Source organism: Penicillium angulare, assembly GCF_028827245.1.
Source record: "Penicillium angulare strain IBT 27051 chromosome Unknown utg000004l_segment0_segment0, whole genome shotgun sequence".
Taxonomy (NCBI): domain Eukaryota; kingdom Fungi; phylum Ascomycota; class Eurotiomycetes; order Eurotiales; family Aspergillaceae; genus Penicillium; species Penicillium angulare.
In genome coordinates this window covers 6751422-6765257 of record NW_026623163.1, presented here as the reverse complement: position 1 = coordinate 6765257, position 13836 = coordinate 6751422, and the positions used below count along the sequence as shown (strand labels likewise).

The window sequence follows — 13836 nt, the reverse complement described above, 5'->3', positions numbered from 1 at the left end:
CTCAGACCAACGTTTGAACGCATGGCGTTTTGTGGTTCCGGCCCAGCCGAATTGCTGGTTCTGTCAACTTGCCTGAGGCTTGATGGCTGCATAACCCTGGATTGGATAGGGATTTGGGAATACACTATGTAAGAAATAGAGAGGCGCCTGCCAGGGGCTATAGGTCTGTGGACATATAGACTTATCTGTTGGCAATATCTGATTGGCTTTGCCGTACACTTGCTTTTTCATGGCTTGTATGCAAAACAGGTAGACCTCTCTGTGTGGACCTCGGGAGGGCTGAAGACTAAATTACCAACGCATTATATCCTGGAGGTCAGTGCGAGTGCATTTAGGTAATCTCCGAGGGCTAAAGACACATGCAAGGTACCTACAAGGGAAGGTTTCCACAAGCAGTCAATATAAGCAACATAGATATTATTTCTACCGGGTCGCTAGGAGAGAAAAAAAAGGTTAGGCCAAAACGCCAGAAGCTTGATCATGAGAGTAAAAGGAGATTTATGGCTGATAAGTTCCTCAAATGCAAAAATGAAATTCTATATTCCGACCGTATTTCGTCGTCCGTCCGTGTTGGCCTTCTGGAATTGCTGAATAAGACCCAGCACACCTGCACCGCCGGCGATATCATCCAGATTCTCGCCTTCGTTGTCCTCAGCCGTTTCATCGTCGTCTTTCCCTAATGAGTTCATGCGCCATGAATCGCCAAGATCTCCACCGCTTGTACCAACACCGCCACTGGAGGTACCAGTGGGATCTGGCGGTCGAGGGGAAGCACCAGTTTGAGAGGGCAATTCTTCTTCATCTTCAATGGGCTCTTCGATAGGATGCTGCGAGCGAGCCAGGCGAGAGCGTTGATATTGACCAGTCCGGGCTGCGGGACGGAACCCCGTCGCAGATGGCTGATTATGCGGGTCTAAGAGCATTGAAGGAGCGGGAGAGCGATTTTCGCCGGTCGTCCCATGGCGAAACCTGGATGCAGCGAGCGACTGACCGTATGGCATACCGACAGGTCCCGTTCGAGACTGATGGGGCTCCATGCGATCGTGAAGACCTCCTAGTTCGTGAGTGCCAACTGTGGGTAAATTGGGTGGAGGATGGAATGGCCGTCGGCCTGCCGGTTGGTTGTGAGCACCATAATGATCCAAGAACCCGTAGTATGAAGCGAGCATCTTGCCATCTTTAGTTGAAAAGTAATCGGCACGCAGGTCTTGTTTACCGGTGTCTCGGCGGTCTTGAGACATGACATTCGTGCCCTTTTTGAAATCAAAGACGGCAAAGGAACAGAGGTAGCCCATACCATCCACATGGACAGTGAATTCGCGGAAGAAGTCGATCAACCGGTCACTGCATTTTGGTAGGCTGAACCAGAGAACAAACGGTGTGAAAATCATACTGAGAATCTCTTCTAGGAAGATGACTATCTTCAGCTGGTAGAGAATGGCAAATTCTTTGCGAACATCGTCGCTGTGTAATCGCCCTTTCCAGGTTGAAGGGAAATAGTGAGTGAAGTCGATCAACTCCAGGAGGGCGTATTCAGGATCGAAAACGTCGGTTTCTTCGGGAGCCAGTCCGCGTGCAAATGCCCAAACGGTACCAAAAATACCCAAATAGAAAAGCACAGTGCGGTCGGGGGTGATCTCGAATCCTAGGAATAGTTCTGGGTCCACCACAGAAGCAAGAGCCAGCACGGAGGCTAATGCGCCGGAAACGAACGCAACAAACCGAGCCACTTGGACAGTCTTATCCTTGGGGAACTGATCAATGTAGCGACTGGCGAATGGATAGGACATGTTGGTTCGCCGCTCATACATATGCCAAAGCTCGTTGAATTCTCGAAATTTCCACTCCGCCAGCGGCGTGTATTGACGAGATCCAATCTGGTCTGGGTTCTTCTTGAACTCATTGAAATAGCGAAAAAAGTAATGCATCAGGAAGTAGACAACGATAAATGGAGCAACAAAAATGTTCATAATGCCCGCGAATATAAAACGACGTCGTAAGCCATCACTCAGTGCTCTCCGATGCGTATCTTTGAGGAATAACGTCCGCAACTGGCCTTGTTCATTGAAAACATAGTCCATGATACACAAGTTGAGATTCCATTCCAATGTCCGGGAGAAAAGCTGTCGATTCCTAAGGAATGGAATCGGTAGTGTGAGATCCAAAATGTCCTTATTGACAAGAGCAATCATAAAGTTCTCTTTGCGCATAAGGCGATTCGCAATGTCGTGAGCATCCATCCGCTGTTTTGATTGACTGCCCAGAAACCGTCGGTGTCTCGCAGATACAGCTGCAGCCGTAGATGGATTAGAATCTCGTAGCGACATCAGCCGACTGACTACTTCTTGCCACGAGATAGTTTGGACTTCGGCGTCAGAGACTCCAAGTAGATAGTAATAGAAGTCATGCATATGCTGAAGCCTGCGAATATCTAGCAGGTATTGAAAAAGCTTCCCAATCCAGAAAAAGCTAAACAGCCATAGCAAGAATAGCGTCGATCCAGACATTCGCGATGTGCATTTGGGAACCAAAATCTCATCAAGTGACTTACTCCCGCGAACTTTGTGATAATCAACGCAGTTGGTGAGGAAAGTAGAGAATCCAACGACAAAAGCGGACGTCAACAGGTTTAAAGTACGACTCAAAAGAATCGACCAAAGCCCGTTACCCAGAAAATAAATGTAGACATCTTTCAAAAAGTTATCTAGATCCTCCACATTCGCCCAGCGCCACATTGCTTTCTTCTTGGGGTCAATATTGGCAAGGGTTATATGATGTCCAGATAGCCACCTAGTCCACGGGTGACGATTATCAGCGTCGGATGTTTGCCGATTCCGTGATGAGGCCCAGCGTGGTGGTTGTTGTGGAAGATGTGGTGATGGTTGAGGGCTGGGGGTCCTAGAGCGACTAGGCATCATCTGAGGAGGGGGAGGCAATCGTGACTTCAAGTCTTCATCGTCATGTCCTTCTACCAAAAGTGACTGTGGAACATCCCCATCTGCATCATCAAGCTCATACCCTTGGACTGATGCCTGTCTCATCCATCGGGGTCTGGACGGTTTGCGACGACGGGAGACTGATGGGGAGCCCCGAGAGGCATTCTTTTGTGAGGGCCGGGTCAGCAAAGCTGCTGTTGGACTGGAGAAATCGCTATCTCTTGCATTTGCCAACGCATCTGCTAGCTCCCCCTCACTGAAGTTATCCTGATCATCTATCGGGGCCAGCCCTGCACGTTCTTCGAGATCGGAGGAATCGGAGCCGGCATCGTTATCGCGGATGGCTTCATAAACGGACGGGGAATCTGTAGGTGGCAAGAAACGCGAGAGTATATTTGAGGACATCATCTTGGTTTCGACTTTCAGACTGACGCTGATACTCTCGAGTCTTCGATCTTTATCGCCATGGGTTTGCGAAAGTTCGGGGTGGCTCCGATAAGGACCTGGAGCTGTGGAGATACGTCCCTCTCCACAGCAGCTTCTCTCAGGTCAAAAAGATGCGCAACATAGGCTGAGGATAATATGATTCAGGTAGTTCCCCTTTATTTGTTTGCTGAGGAAGGAAGGGATCAGTTATACGAAATCAGGGAGGATGACCCAATGCATCTGATCATGTCCGCGGGAGCCTGTTAGCTTAGACTTAGCTTTGGTATGTTATCCGTTTGGCTAGCCCACCTGAGCACGAGCAGGTGATTGACGGGAATGACATAATACAGTGGCCTGATAATCCTGTTAAGTTTATCAGGCATCAATATTTGCCTGTTCCGACACGAGTCATGTGGTACTGGGATCAGTGCGGGGATCGGGAAGGAAGAACCTATTCTTCCTCTGCTGTGAGTGGTCCCGTCCCTACGGAGTCTTTCCTAGTGAGACTAGGTATGCATGACTGCACCTGGTGGCTTTTTCTAGAACAATTGGCGGTGACTTGGAATTTACTCCATCCTTCGGGACCATGAATAGTACAATCTGGTGAAATTGAAAGGCATTGAGCCATTTAAATCCATCAAGTCCATTCTATAGTATACAATGTGAACGGGATCCGCCTCGGAGATTTTCCATCGCTAGCATACATAGTCGGAGTATCGGGTTAGGGGGGGGGCAACTGGGGATTTTATGATGACACGGTCCCCTCGTCCGGCGCACCCACTTTGAAGTTAGTACCCGCAACCTTCCCAGATTTTCCCGTTTCTCGTTCAATTTGAGGGTCAATAAACCCGGTGCTACGGAATCTAGCTGTCGGATAGTGTGGCTGATATTTGCAAATTGGATCTTAAAATGATGATATATAGATCCATTTAGTCTGCATAGAATGCTCATAGAGGCTCTCGGATCAGAATATATGTTCTCAGGACCCATCAGATCCCAAAGTTCCCGGTGTGGCTCTAGCTGCACCTAATTCTGTAGCTAGCGACCTTCTGCTTAGAACAGGGGGAACATCCACCTGGACATCCCATAGTGTAGCATATGAGGAATACCTATTATTATAATATTTCATAAGGAGCTACCCACCAACTTGGTTCAAGTTTGCATAACTACCCACGCACCAATGGATATGGAAATAGATATCTCTGTACAGATAGGAGTCCAAGATTCTCACCGTGATATTGGGGCTAAATAGCACTTGAGCTCCAGAAAGAGGGTCCGATCGACAACCTGGATCCTAATATCCAATGTGGTCGCGCATGATTCAGGCATGATTCGCCCCAGGCCCATTACACTAAAGTGCCTTCCTCAAAATGGGAGACACGCAATTCCTGGTCACGGCTTCTACATGCTCACGAAGTTGACCATGGAGAATACTTCCCGCGGTATTGTCGTCTTCTCGTTGGTCTATTAGACATTCGGATAAGACAAGAGTTTGCCATCCGACGTCAACCAAATGCTCCCGAGCGCCGGAGGGAACTAAGCATCTCAGGACTAGGGGAAGGGAAAATCAGCCATCCTAGTACCGTGCAGGGCTAGTCTGAGTGCGCTGGAATTCCGATTGGCGTCATTGAGTCTTAGCATTCTCGGCTAAAGCTCATTTTGAAGGCTTTAAAAAGGGTTGTAGGCTCAGGATTTGGTGGTACCTGGCCATTATGCAGGACGAGGAGGAACACGAGCGTGGATTTCCATTGGAATAGTCTTATATTTTGTACCCAAAAAAAATAAAAAAAAAATTTAAAGAAATCAGGGGGGAAAAACCAACTCGCCTAGACGCATCTAAGACTTTGGTCATCAACGCCTTTAGGACTTGCGGTCAATGCGAGAAATCTTCTTATGATCCAGGCAGTTATAGTTGTTGTTCGCGGTAGATTTTCTATAGGGGAGAGACAGAGAGACAGAGACAGACCTCAGCTTCCGTTATCCACCTCCCCCCCCCCCTCTCTTTTTCCATCTCTCCGCCCCTCTCTTCCCTTCTTCTCCTCCGAGCCCCAAAAGAGATTCAATTTCAATATATACGACTATCTGGGGGATTAAGATCTAGCCCATCGCCTTAGGCTTGTCAATCTACGACTTTTCTTTTTCCCTGCGCTGGGGGATCTGCAACCTTGCAAAACACGGACGCACACACACAAACCCACTCCAAACGAAAGAAGCCCCCTCCACCTCCCTCTGAGGCGGCCACCCGGCATATCCAAGACCTCCCAATTTCAAAGGGGACTGATGAAGGTATGTGTTTGTGTATAATCTTGACCCTCCATGTTTCCCTACGGTGCCTTTGGTTTCCCCTCCCTTCCCCTCAATAATAATGATATCACGCCCGCCCCCCCCCGGACTACCACTGCTTCGGCCTTCCTCGGGCCTTGAAACGGACACTCATGGTGTCCGCCGCTTCCCCCACTGCATGATAGCGCTGCTACCGCAATAAATTTAGCTGGGAAATTTAAAAGCTTACCCGATTGGTAGATTCTGCATCTCTCAGACAAACGACGGTGACCGGCGCCTTTCCCCTTTGTCCCTGTCTCGACCGAATGTCCGTCTCCGGCCTCCTTCCTCCGCTTGGACTCCATGTGTTCTCATAACGACACTTCGCCAAATTCCCCGACTTTCATTTATTCCCGTGTGCCCAGGCATATATACGACGACTACGAGATAATTGGGCTAGAGGTCATACTCCCCGAGCGCTCCCCCCCCCCGGTGCGGACTTCCTCACCACCACGCCTCGTCTCCGCTCAAGAGGGTGTGTGACAGCCGTGCAGAATGGACCCAGACAATCCCAATGGGTACAGTAAGAGAGGTTCTATGCACCAGGCGTTATATAGCCGTCCCGTGGAGCGACGAGCTAGTAAGAAATCCTCATCCCGGGATCGACACGGCATGGTATATCCAGACAATTTTCGAGATACCGGCATTCGCACAGTGACACCGGAATCACACTCCCCTTTATCCGAATCCGAATACTTGACCCAGAGTGCGCCTTCACCTCGGACCACTATGCGATCGCGAACCATCGAACGAAGCGAGGAGGGAACACCGACTGAGGGAAGGACCGTGCGTACGCGATCGCGAACCGCGACATTGGAGGAGCAACGGAGCGACATGCCATCCAATACCTTCAAGGCGCGGACCCGAATCGGATCGGTCAATGCTACCAGTTCATCCCAAACCAAGATGGCAGAAAACAAGACAGTGGAGGATTCTTCATCCTCGATCGGCTTTCCTTCAATACAAACCCCCAATTATATCGGACAGGCGGTAACGCGCCAACGACTCAATAAATCTCCTGGAAGTGGCCGGTCCATCGCAATCGCTCAAAATTCATTCTCATCACCTCTCTCAAACACGGATTCAGCCAAGATTCTTCAATTGATGAAAACAACCTGCGGAAGGATGCACGGGATTCTTTCATTCAGAACAACATCCACCAACACTCGATCCGCAAGCTCTTGGACATCCGGGTACTGCGCAATCAATGTCGCCACTGGAAGTCTTATATACCAAGCAAAGGGTGAACCGGCATTGGCAAAGACTTTGATCCCAGATCTACGTGGCTGCCGCGTTCGAACCCTGTTTGATTCAGAGCTTTCAATGACATACCTAAGTGTTCAAACATTCACCTCGGGCCTTGGAATTCAGCTACGTCCTCATGTCAACGAAACCTTCGATTCGTGGCTCGCGGCTCTACTCTGTTGGCAACCCATACGCCCCAAGGGCGTTCAAAACAAAATGACCAAACCTCAATCGGTTGTAATTGGGGACCGCCGTATTCCGGAGCGAAGAAGAAATTCGGAAAGCGCAAATCAAAAAGATGCTGCGATCATCAAGGTTGGTAAGATGCTTCTTTGGGACGAGCCATCGGCAGCTGGAATAAGACCGGAATCCGCGCGGCGCGTATCTACTTACAGACAGTCCAGAGCTCTCTCTTCCTCTTGGCAACGAGTAAGCTGTACATTACAGGAGAACGGCGCTTTCAAGCTTTTTACCGAGTCGGATGTTACCTTGGTAGCGTTCATCAACCTTTCTCAGTTATCACGCTGTGCGATTCAACAATTAGACTCCTCGGTACTTGATGATGAGTTTTGCATTGCTATTTACCCGCAATATACGGCACAGCCCGTCCCCGACGTAGCAATGCGTCCTATCTATCTCGCCCTTGAAACCCGCGTCCTCTTTGAAGTCTGGTTCGTGCTACTGCGCGCGTTTACCATTCCTGAACTGTATGGTCCTGAAATCACCACTGAAGAAGAAGATTCCAATAAGACACCCGAGGCCGACCCATCGCCCACTAAGGGTATGTTCCGAATCGAAAGAATACTCCATTTGCGAGTCACCGAAGCCAAGCTATTTCGTGCCAAGGAGGAAGAAACCCCGCGAAGTCGAAAGGCATCTAGAGCTCATGCGCACCCTGCTCCGCCCACACCCAAGATCAGCGATTTTTACACCGAGGTCCTTCTAGATGGAGAAATACGCGCCAAGACTGCTGTAAAATATCGTACAACAAATCCATTTTGGCGAGAAGAATTCACCTTCAATGATCTACCACCTGTCCTCTCACAAGCTTCGATATTGGTCAAAACCCTCAACGCACAGCGGGATTGGACTCTTATTGCCCAAGGGACATACCCGTCCAATCAAGAAGTCAACGCAGTCAACATGCTGGATGAAATTGAAATCTCCACCAAAGATGCGATTTTTGGAAGGGTGGACTTGCGACTGGACGAATTGGAGCCAGGCGTAGACTGTGAAAAGTGGTGGCCCGTTCTTGACGATCAAGACCAAGCAGTTGGCGAGATGTTCATGAGAGCTCGAATGGAGGAAACGGTGGTCTTGATGTCTGAGGAATATGCACCAATGAAAGAGCTCCTCCACAAATTCACAAACGGTCTCACCGTCAATATGGGACAAGTTATGTCATCTGAATTGAACCAGCTTTCTGAAATGCTCCTGAATATCTACCAGGTGTCGGGTGCTACGGTGGATTGGATCTCAGCGCTGGTGGAAGATGAGATCGACGGCCTTCACAAAGAGTCCACTGCCAGTCACCTACGATACACGACGAGGATTCATTCAAATAACTCCCAAGACTCATCCGGTCACGAACGTAATGTTCTTGTAAGAGACATGGGAAGGACTGCTACTGTGGAAGCGAATCTTCTTTTCCGAGGAAACTCACTATTGACAAAAGCCCTTGACCAACACATGCGTCGATTGGGCAAAGAGTATTTGGAAGAGACAATCGGAGAGCGACTTCGCGAAATTGACGAGAGCGACCCTGAGTGTGAGGTTGACCCAGCCCGAGTCCCACGCGCCGAAGACCTTGACCGCAACTGGCGAAACTTGATCAACCTAACTACCACGGTGTGGAAGTCTATTGCAATTTCATGGTCTCGGTGCCCAGCCGAGCTCAGGCGCATCTTCAGACATGTTAGGGCATGCGCTGAGGATCGATATGGCGACTTCCTACGCACTGTGACCTATAGCAGTGTATCCGGCTTCCTGTTTCTCCGGTTCTTTTGCCCAGCCATCCTGAATCCCAAGCTGTTTGGGCTCTTAAAGGGTACGTCAATTAAGTGGTGTTTTTTTCTCGAAGTTCAACAACATGCTGACTTAATTTCCAGATCATCCTCGATCCCGTGCGCAGCGCACTTTGACACTGATCGCAAAGGCTCTTCAAGGATTGGCTAATATGACAACATTTGGCAATAAGGAGCCGTGGATGGAGCCAATGAACAAGTTTCTCGCCGGTAACCGCGCAGAATTCAAGCAATTTGTCGACCTCATTTGTGATATCCCATCCAATGCGACAGCACCAATCCCCACTCCCTCCTACACCACTCCACTGCAAATTCTTGGACGCTTGCCTCTTACCTCGCGCGAAGGGTTCCCCAGTCTTCCATTTCTGATTGACCAATCTCGATGCTTCGCAAACTTGATTCATATTTGGCTTGAGGTTGTCCCAGAAAGGCTCTCCGAACTGGAAGAGATCGACCCATCTCTCTCCAAATTTCACGAACTTGCGCTCCATCTCCAAGAGCGTACTGAGGATTGTCTCGACGAGGCAGAACAAGCAGAGCGTCCCAACGGCACACTTGAAGTTAAATGGGAAGAATTAGTTGACTCCATGGAGCGGGCTGTAACTCTCCATGAAGAAAGTTCAAGCAAGCCAACTGCTCCAGCTCTAGCTCAAGAGTCCGCTGCGGTCACCGCTGCCACTGCTGCCATTGCCCCGGGCTCATCTGCCTCAAACACTCCAGGCCATCGTGGCTCAATCGGATTCTTCGCTCCTCGACCTGCCATTCCTCGTCGATCAACTGATCACGGGCCAGAAGATGACGACACTCCGCCCAGCTCATCTTCAGCAACGTGGGATCAATCACGCATGCCTTTCACGATACCCCGCTGGTCCGATCCCCGCGATAGTACTGGTAGCTCCAAGAACTCCTCCACATATTCCCTCGATTACTCCGAGAACTCCAAAGCTCGCAGATCCAGTGTGACCAAGGAGAGCTCGAGCAAATATCGCTTTTTCGATTTCGTCCCTGCGCCCTCTCGTCGCAAGGCCAAAGAGCGTGATCAGTCCGGCAACCACTCGCACGAGGACCTCCGGAACGAAATTTGATTGACGAACTACGCTGACCCTGACCACCACTACTTTGATATTTCCATTCCATTCCTCTGGTTTATGTGCTCATGAAGTCCACGCTCTTCCTTATTGTGTTCTCGAATTATTCCAATTACCCCCCTTTCTCTTTCCCTTTTCCATGTCACCCCAGCATGACTCATGGTGTTGATACCCTTCCCTCTCCTTTGGATGTTTTTTTATGTTTAATTTCCAGGCCAAGTCCTCCCTTGTACCCGGAGGCACCTCGACCCAGCTCTTGCAATGGCAAAAACAAAAGGGCCTAAGCAAAAAGAGACAAAAGCTATACAGGATTGGGTGTTTGGGCCCTCGGTTATACAAAAGCATACGATCTTGTCTTGAGATTAAGCTGGGTCGAGGTTCATTGTTTTGGGATGGCTCGTTTCCTTTTTTTTTTTTTTGTTAAATGGTCTCTGGACCAGCATGTAAATACATTTGATATGTTCCCGAATAGACGGATTGGACTCTTGACTTTTGGTTTAACAGCTGTAGTTCCTAACCTCCTACTATAGAATACCTCGCATATGTGAGACAATATCCCGAGATCGTCAATGTCAGGCTGAGTATAAACCTTGGAACTTGATGTCGTGTTATGAATACTACAAGTTTGGAAATGTCTTGATTGATGATCATTATTGACAGAACAAGCATTAAGGGAAAGAGAAATTAAACAACTATGTACTTTTCTCATTAAAAGGCGTATCCAGGGGATCAAGTAGCCCTTCGCATCAGATGAGATACTAGTAGATCATTCACACGCAACCAACCATTCTCTTTCAACTTCTATATCATACCGTCATCATGTCAGTTACATCATTTTCACACGAGTCACTGGACCCTTATAGGTCTTGCGAGCTCTAATGATATAGTACCCTCCGGCAAGAATCACAACGCTTCCATAAATAACCACAGCCCAGTTCATATCAGCGGGAGCTGGGTTCTTGCTCAAAGGCCAGAAAGTGAAGAATGTGAGGAAGCAAAGAACAAAAACTGAGATCACATCACAGTATGGTGTGAACTTGCCCATAGTCCAGCGTGCAGGAGGAAGGGGCTGATTGCGCCAGCGTCGAAGGGCAACACAGCTGGTGGAGATAGTATAGGATGTGAGCAATGCACCACAGCCAAGGGACATGATGGCGCTGAAAGCAACCGATGATCCGATGTTGATGAGGGATAGGAGAGAAACTATGATGAAGCTAATGCAGAGAGCGTTGACGGGGACAGTGAATGTGGAGTTGATCTATTTTGAATATGATTAGAATATGTGATTATTGGGTGGGGAGATTATATGAAGTGAAGCTTACCTTGGAGAAGAAATCGGAGAAGGGAAGACCACGGTCTCGGGCGAAGGAGTAGACTTGGCGAGATGTAGTTGCAACATTGCTAATGGCTGAACAGAACTGCATGACCATGATCACGATTGTCATTCCTGTCGCGGCGCTGACGGAGCCTGTGGAGTTCAGGAAGACGTGAATGAAGGGGAAGCCTGTGTCGGACTCTAGGGCCTTGCTGACATCGCCGACGCAGAATGCAAAAGTGATGATCATGACAAGTCCAGTGGAACCGTTGAGAAGCAGAGTTGAGACCATTCCCATGGGCAGAACTCGGGATGCATCTCTAATTTCCTCAGCCATGTGGACCGCGGAGTCGGGGCCTTTTAGTTCGTTAGTTATCATTTAATAATATGTATATCAAAATTAAGACAAATGACATACCTATGAGCGCGTAAGTAGGACCTATAAGTCCAACCAAGCATGACAATCCACTGTTTCCCCAGCCACCTCGATCTTCGATCGAACCGAAGACTTCAGAGGCTGGAACCTTGGGAGATAGCACCCAGAGGGGGATCAAGATGCCAAAGAAACCAAAGATATGGACGAATAGAATGATTCCCTCAATGAAGGGAAGCTTCTGAGCCAAAAACGTATTGAACGACATAGCAGCCAATGCTGTAGCGATAATGATGAGTGTAACATGGTATGGCTCGGCAGTGTAAGTGTCAGGATAGTTAATGGCAGCAATGCCGACCATCATGTTAGCGACCGTGTAACAACATCCTGCAATACCAGTGTGCCATCCCAGTACACAAAGCCAGCCGGTCATATAGCTTAGCAAGCCCTGGGCATGGGGAGGCGCAAATTCGGAGACCCAATGGTATTGACCACCAGAAGTGGGGGCCCTTGGAACAAGTTGTCAGTAGTTGGTCACATACTAACTGTATGGGGAATTTGAACTTGGGGACATACATAGAGGCCATCTCGGCCATGGAGAGGATCACAAAGCTGAAGCCTACCAATGTACCAATGTAGGAATAGATCATTCCTCCTTTACCGCCATCAGTCAAACCAGTGGAGGAACCGCTAGTACAATCAATTAGTATGCAGCATAATAGGATTTAGTTGTGCTGTGCGTATTGTGGCCAGCAGCCTCAGTGGGCCGAATAGGGCAAAGACTTACAAGAGTACGGCCTCCCATGTGCACATAAGCACCGCCGTGAAGCCAAGAATGGAAAGGAAGCGGAAGTTTCTCTGAATGCATGTTAATGTTAATTTGCTTTTTCCCACTTGCTTTTTCTTTTCCCTGTTCTATTCCCCCAAACATTGGGAGAAATTTCTGGGGCTGGATATTTCGGGCGCAGAAAGATTAGGAATAACTTTTGGAAGAATAAAGTTCACATACGTTCAATTCTTGAGAACGCCCAACACGTTGCATGTCTTGCTTGTCGCGTATGGTACCATCCCTCCTGGAGGAGACATCCTCATGTAGAGTACCTTGCACGCTCAGCGTGACTCCTTCCTCTTGTCCCATGTTGAAGATTTAACAATTCGATTTCCAGAATCCGAAGAGAAAAGAGAGTATGGGTTGGAAAGAGCGACAAGTTGAGGAGTTGGAAGAAGAAAAGAAACTCGAGGGATACTGTAAGGCAACTAACGGTGGTATGAACTAAGATATAGTGCAACCACAGTCGGAATGCACGCCGTGCACACTCTTGGGGTAGAACATTCCTTACATTCAGAGTGGAGCAGTAGAAACCAGAACAATAGGACACTAGAAAACGGGTGGCGCTGGAGGGGGCGCGACCTGGACCTGGAACAGAGCTAAGAGGTGGAGATGGCTCGTTTCACTGCATCTACACTAGAGGACGAACCCCTGTTAATGGTCAGGGGTTGTGGTTGTTTATCGCGGACCGAGATCCATCTTCAATGCATTAGCTTAAAGTCGAGTCCGTCTCCGGTAGCCGCGTTACACTTGGCTTGAGGTATTAATCTCGGCGGGCCCCCATGGTAAGTTCGGGTTAGTTTGGAGTTCCTGGTGGTCGGCTCCTTTGATATTGGACGTCAAAGCTGATTGGGTTAACGATTCGTGTATAGTGCAGCTAACTTTTTCCAGCGCATCCTGCGCCGACAGGGATCGCGACCCTGAGACCCTCTTTTATGCAGATCACTCTCTTTTATTGGACGGGCGATATTGAGACTCATCATCGGGCGGCCGATCGACAGTAGAGCCTGGTACCAAGGACATTTGGCCAACGTACTTTGTTAACAAATAAGATGCGGCAGAGAATACGGCGTAAATATTCGGGTGGATTCCAGACTTCGGGGCCCGGGACAGGCTGCGCATCAATATAGTTCGGCCTAATATGATTCCCTGCGGTTCTTGGATCCTTTGATCCCACAATTTCAAAATCTCGCTTTGATACTACCGCAGGGAGGAATAGACTCAAATATTATAACCATGAACTATCACGGACTTGATATTTTCTTGCCTCTGTAGCAA

General features: G+C 48.8%; 3 protein-coding genes across 3 annotated transcripts; 1 reads left to right on the top strand and 2 right to left on the bottom strand.

The window, feature by feature from the left end:
- Window positions 1–536: 536 nt before the first annotated feature.
- On the bottom strand, window positions 537–3344 carry atgI (autophagy protein ATG9; the record flags this gene model as incomplete). Its single annotated transcript, XM_056922645.1, has 1 exon — window positions 537–3344. The coding sequence occupies one exon, from the start codon at window positions 3342–3344 to the stop codon at window positions 537–539; it is 2808 nt and encodes a 935-aa protein (XP_056780682.1).
- A 2835-nt stretch (window positions 3345–6179) lies between these two features.
- On the top strand, window positions 6180–10038 carry N7478_006430 (GTPase-activating protein BUD2; the record flags this gene model as incomplete). The annotated part of the gene is made up of 2 exons (XM_056922644.1): window positions 6180–8976; window positions 9038–10038. 2 exons carry the CDS (start codon window positions 6180–6182, stop codon window positions 10036–10038), a joined length of 3798 nt encoding a protein of 1265 aa, XP_056780681.1.
- An 829-nt stretch (window positions 10039–10867) lies between these two features.
- Window positions 10868–12867, bottom strand: N7478_006429 (putative amino acid permease; the record flags this gene model as incomplete). The annotated part of the gene is made up of 6 exons (XM_056922643.1): window positions 10868–11299; window positions 11364–11713; window positions 11775–12238; window positions 12306–12419; window positions 12517–12587; window positions 12739–12867. The coding sequence occupies 6 exons, from the start codon at window positions 12865–12867 to the stop codon at window positions 10868–10870; spliced, it is 1560 nt and encodes a 519-aa protein (XP_056780680.1).
- Between the last annotated feature and the right edge of the window lie 969 nt (window positions 12868–13836).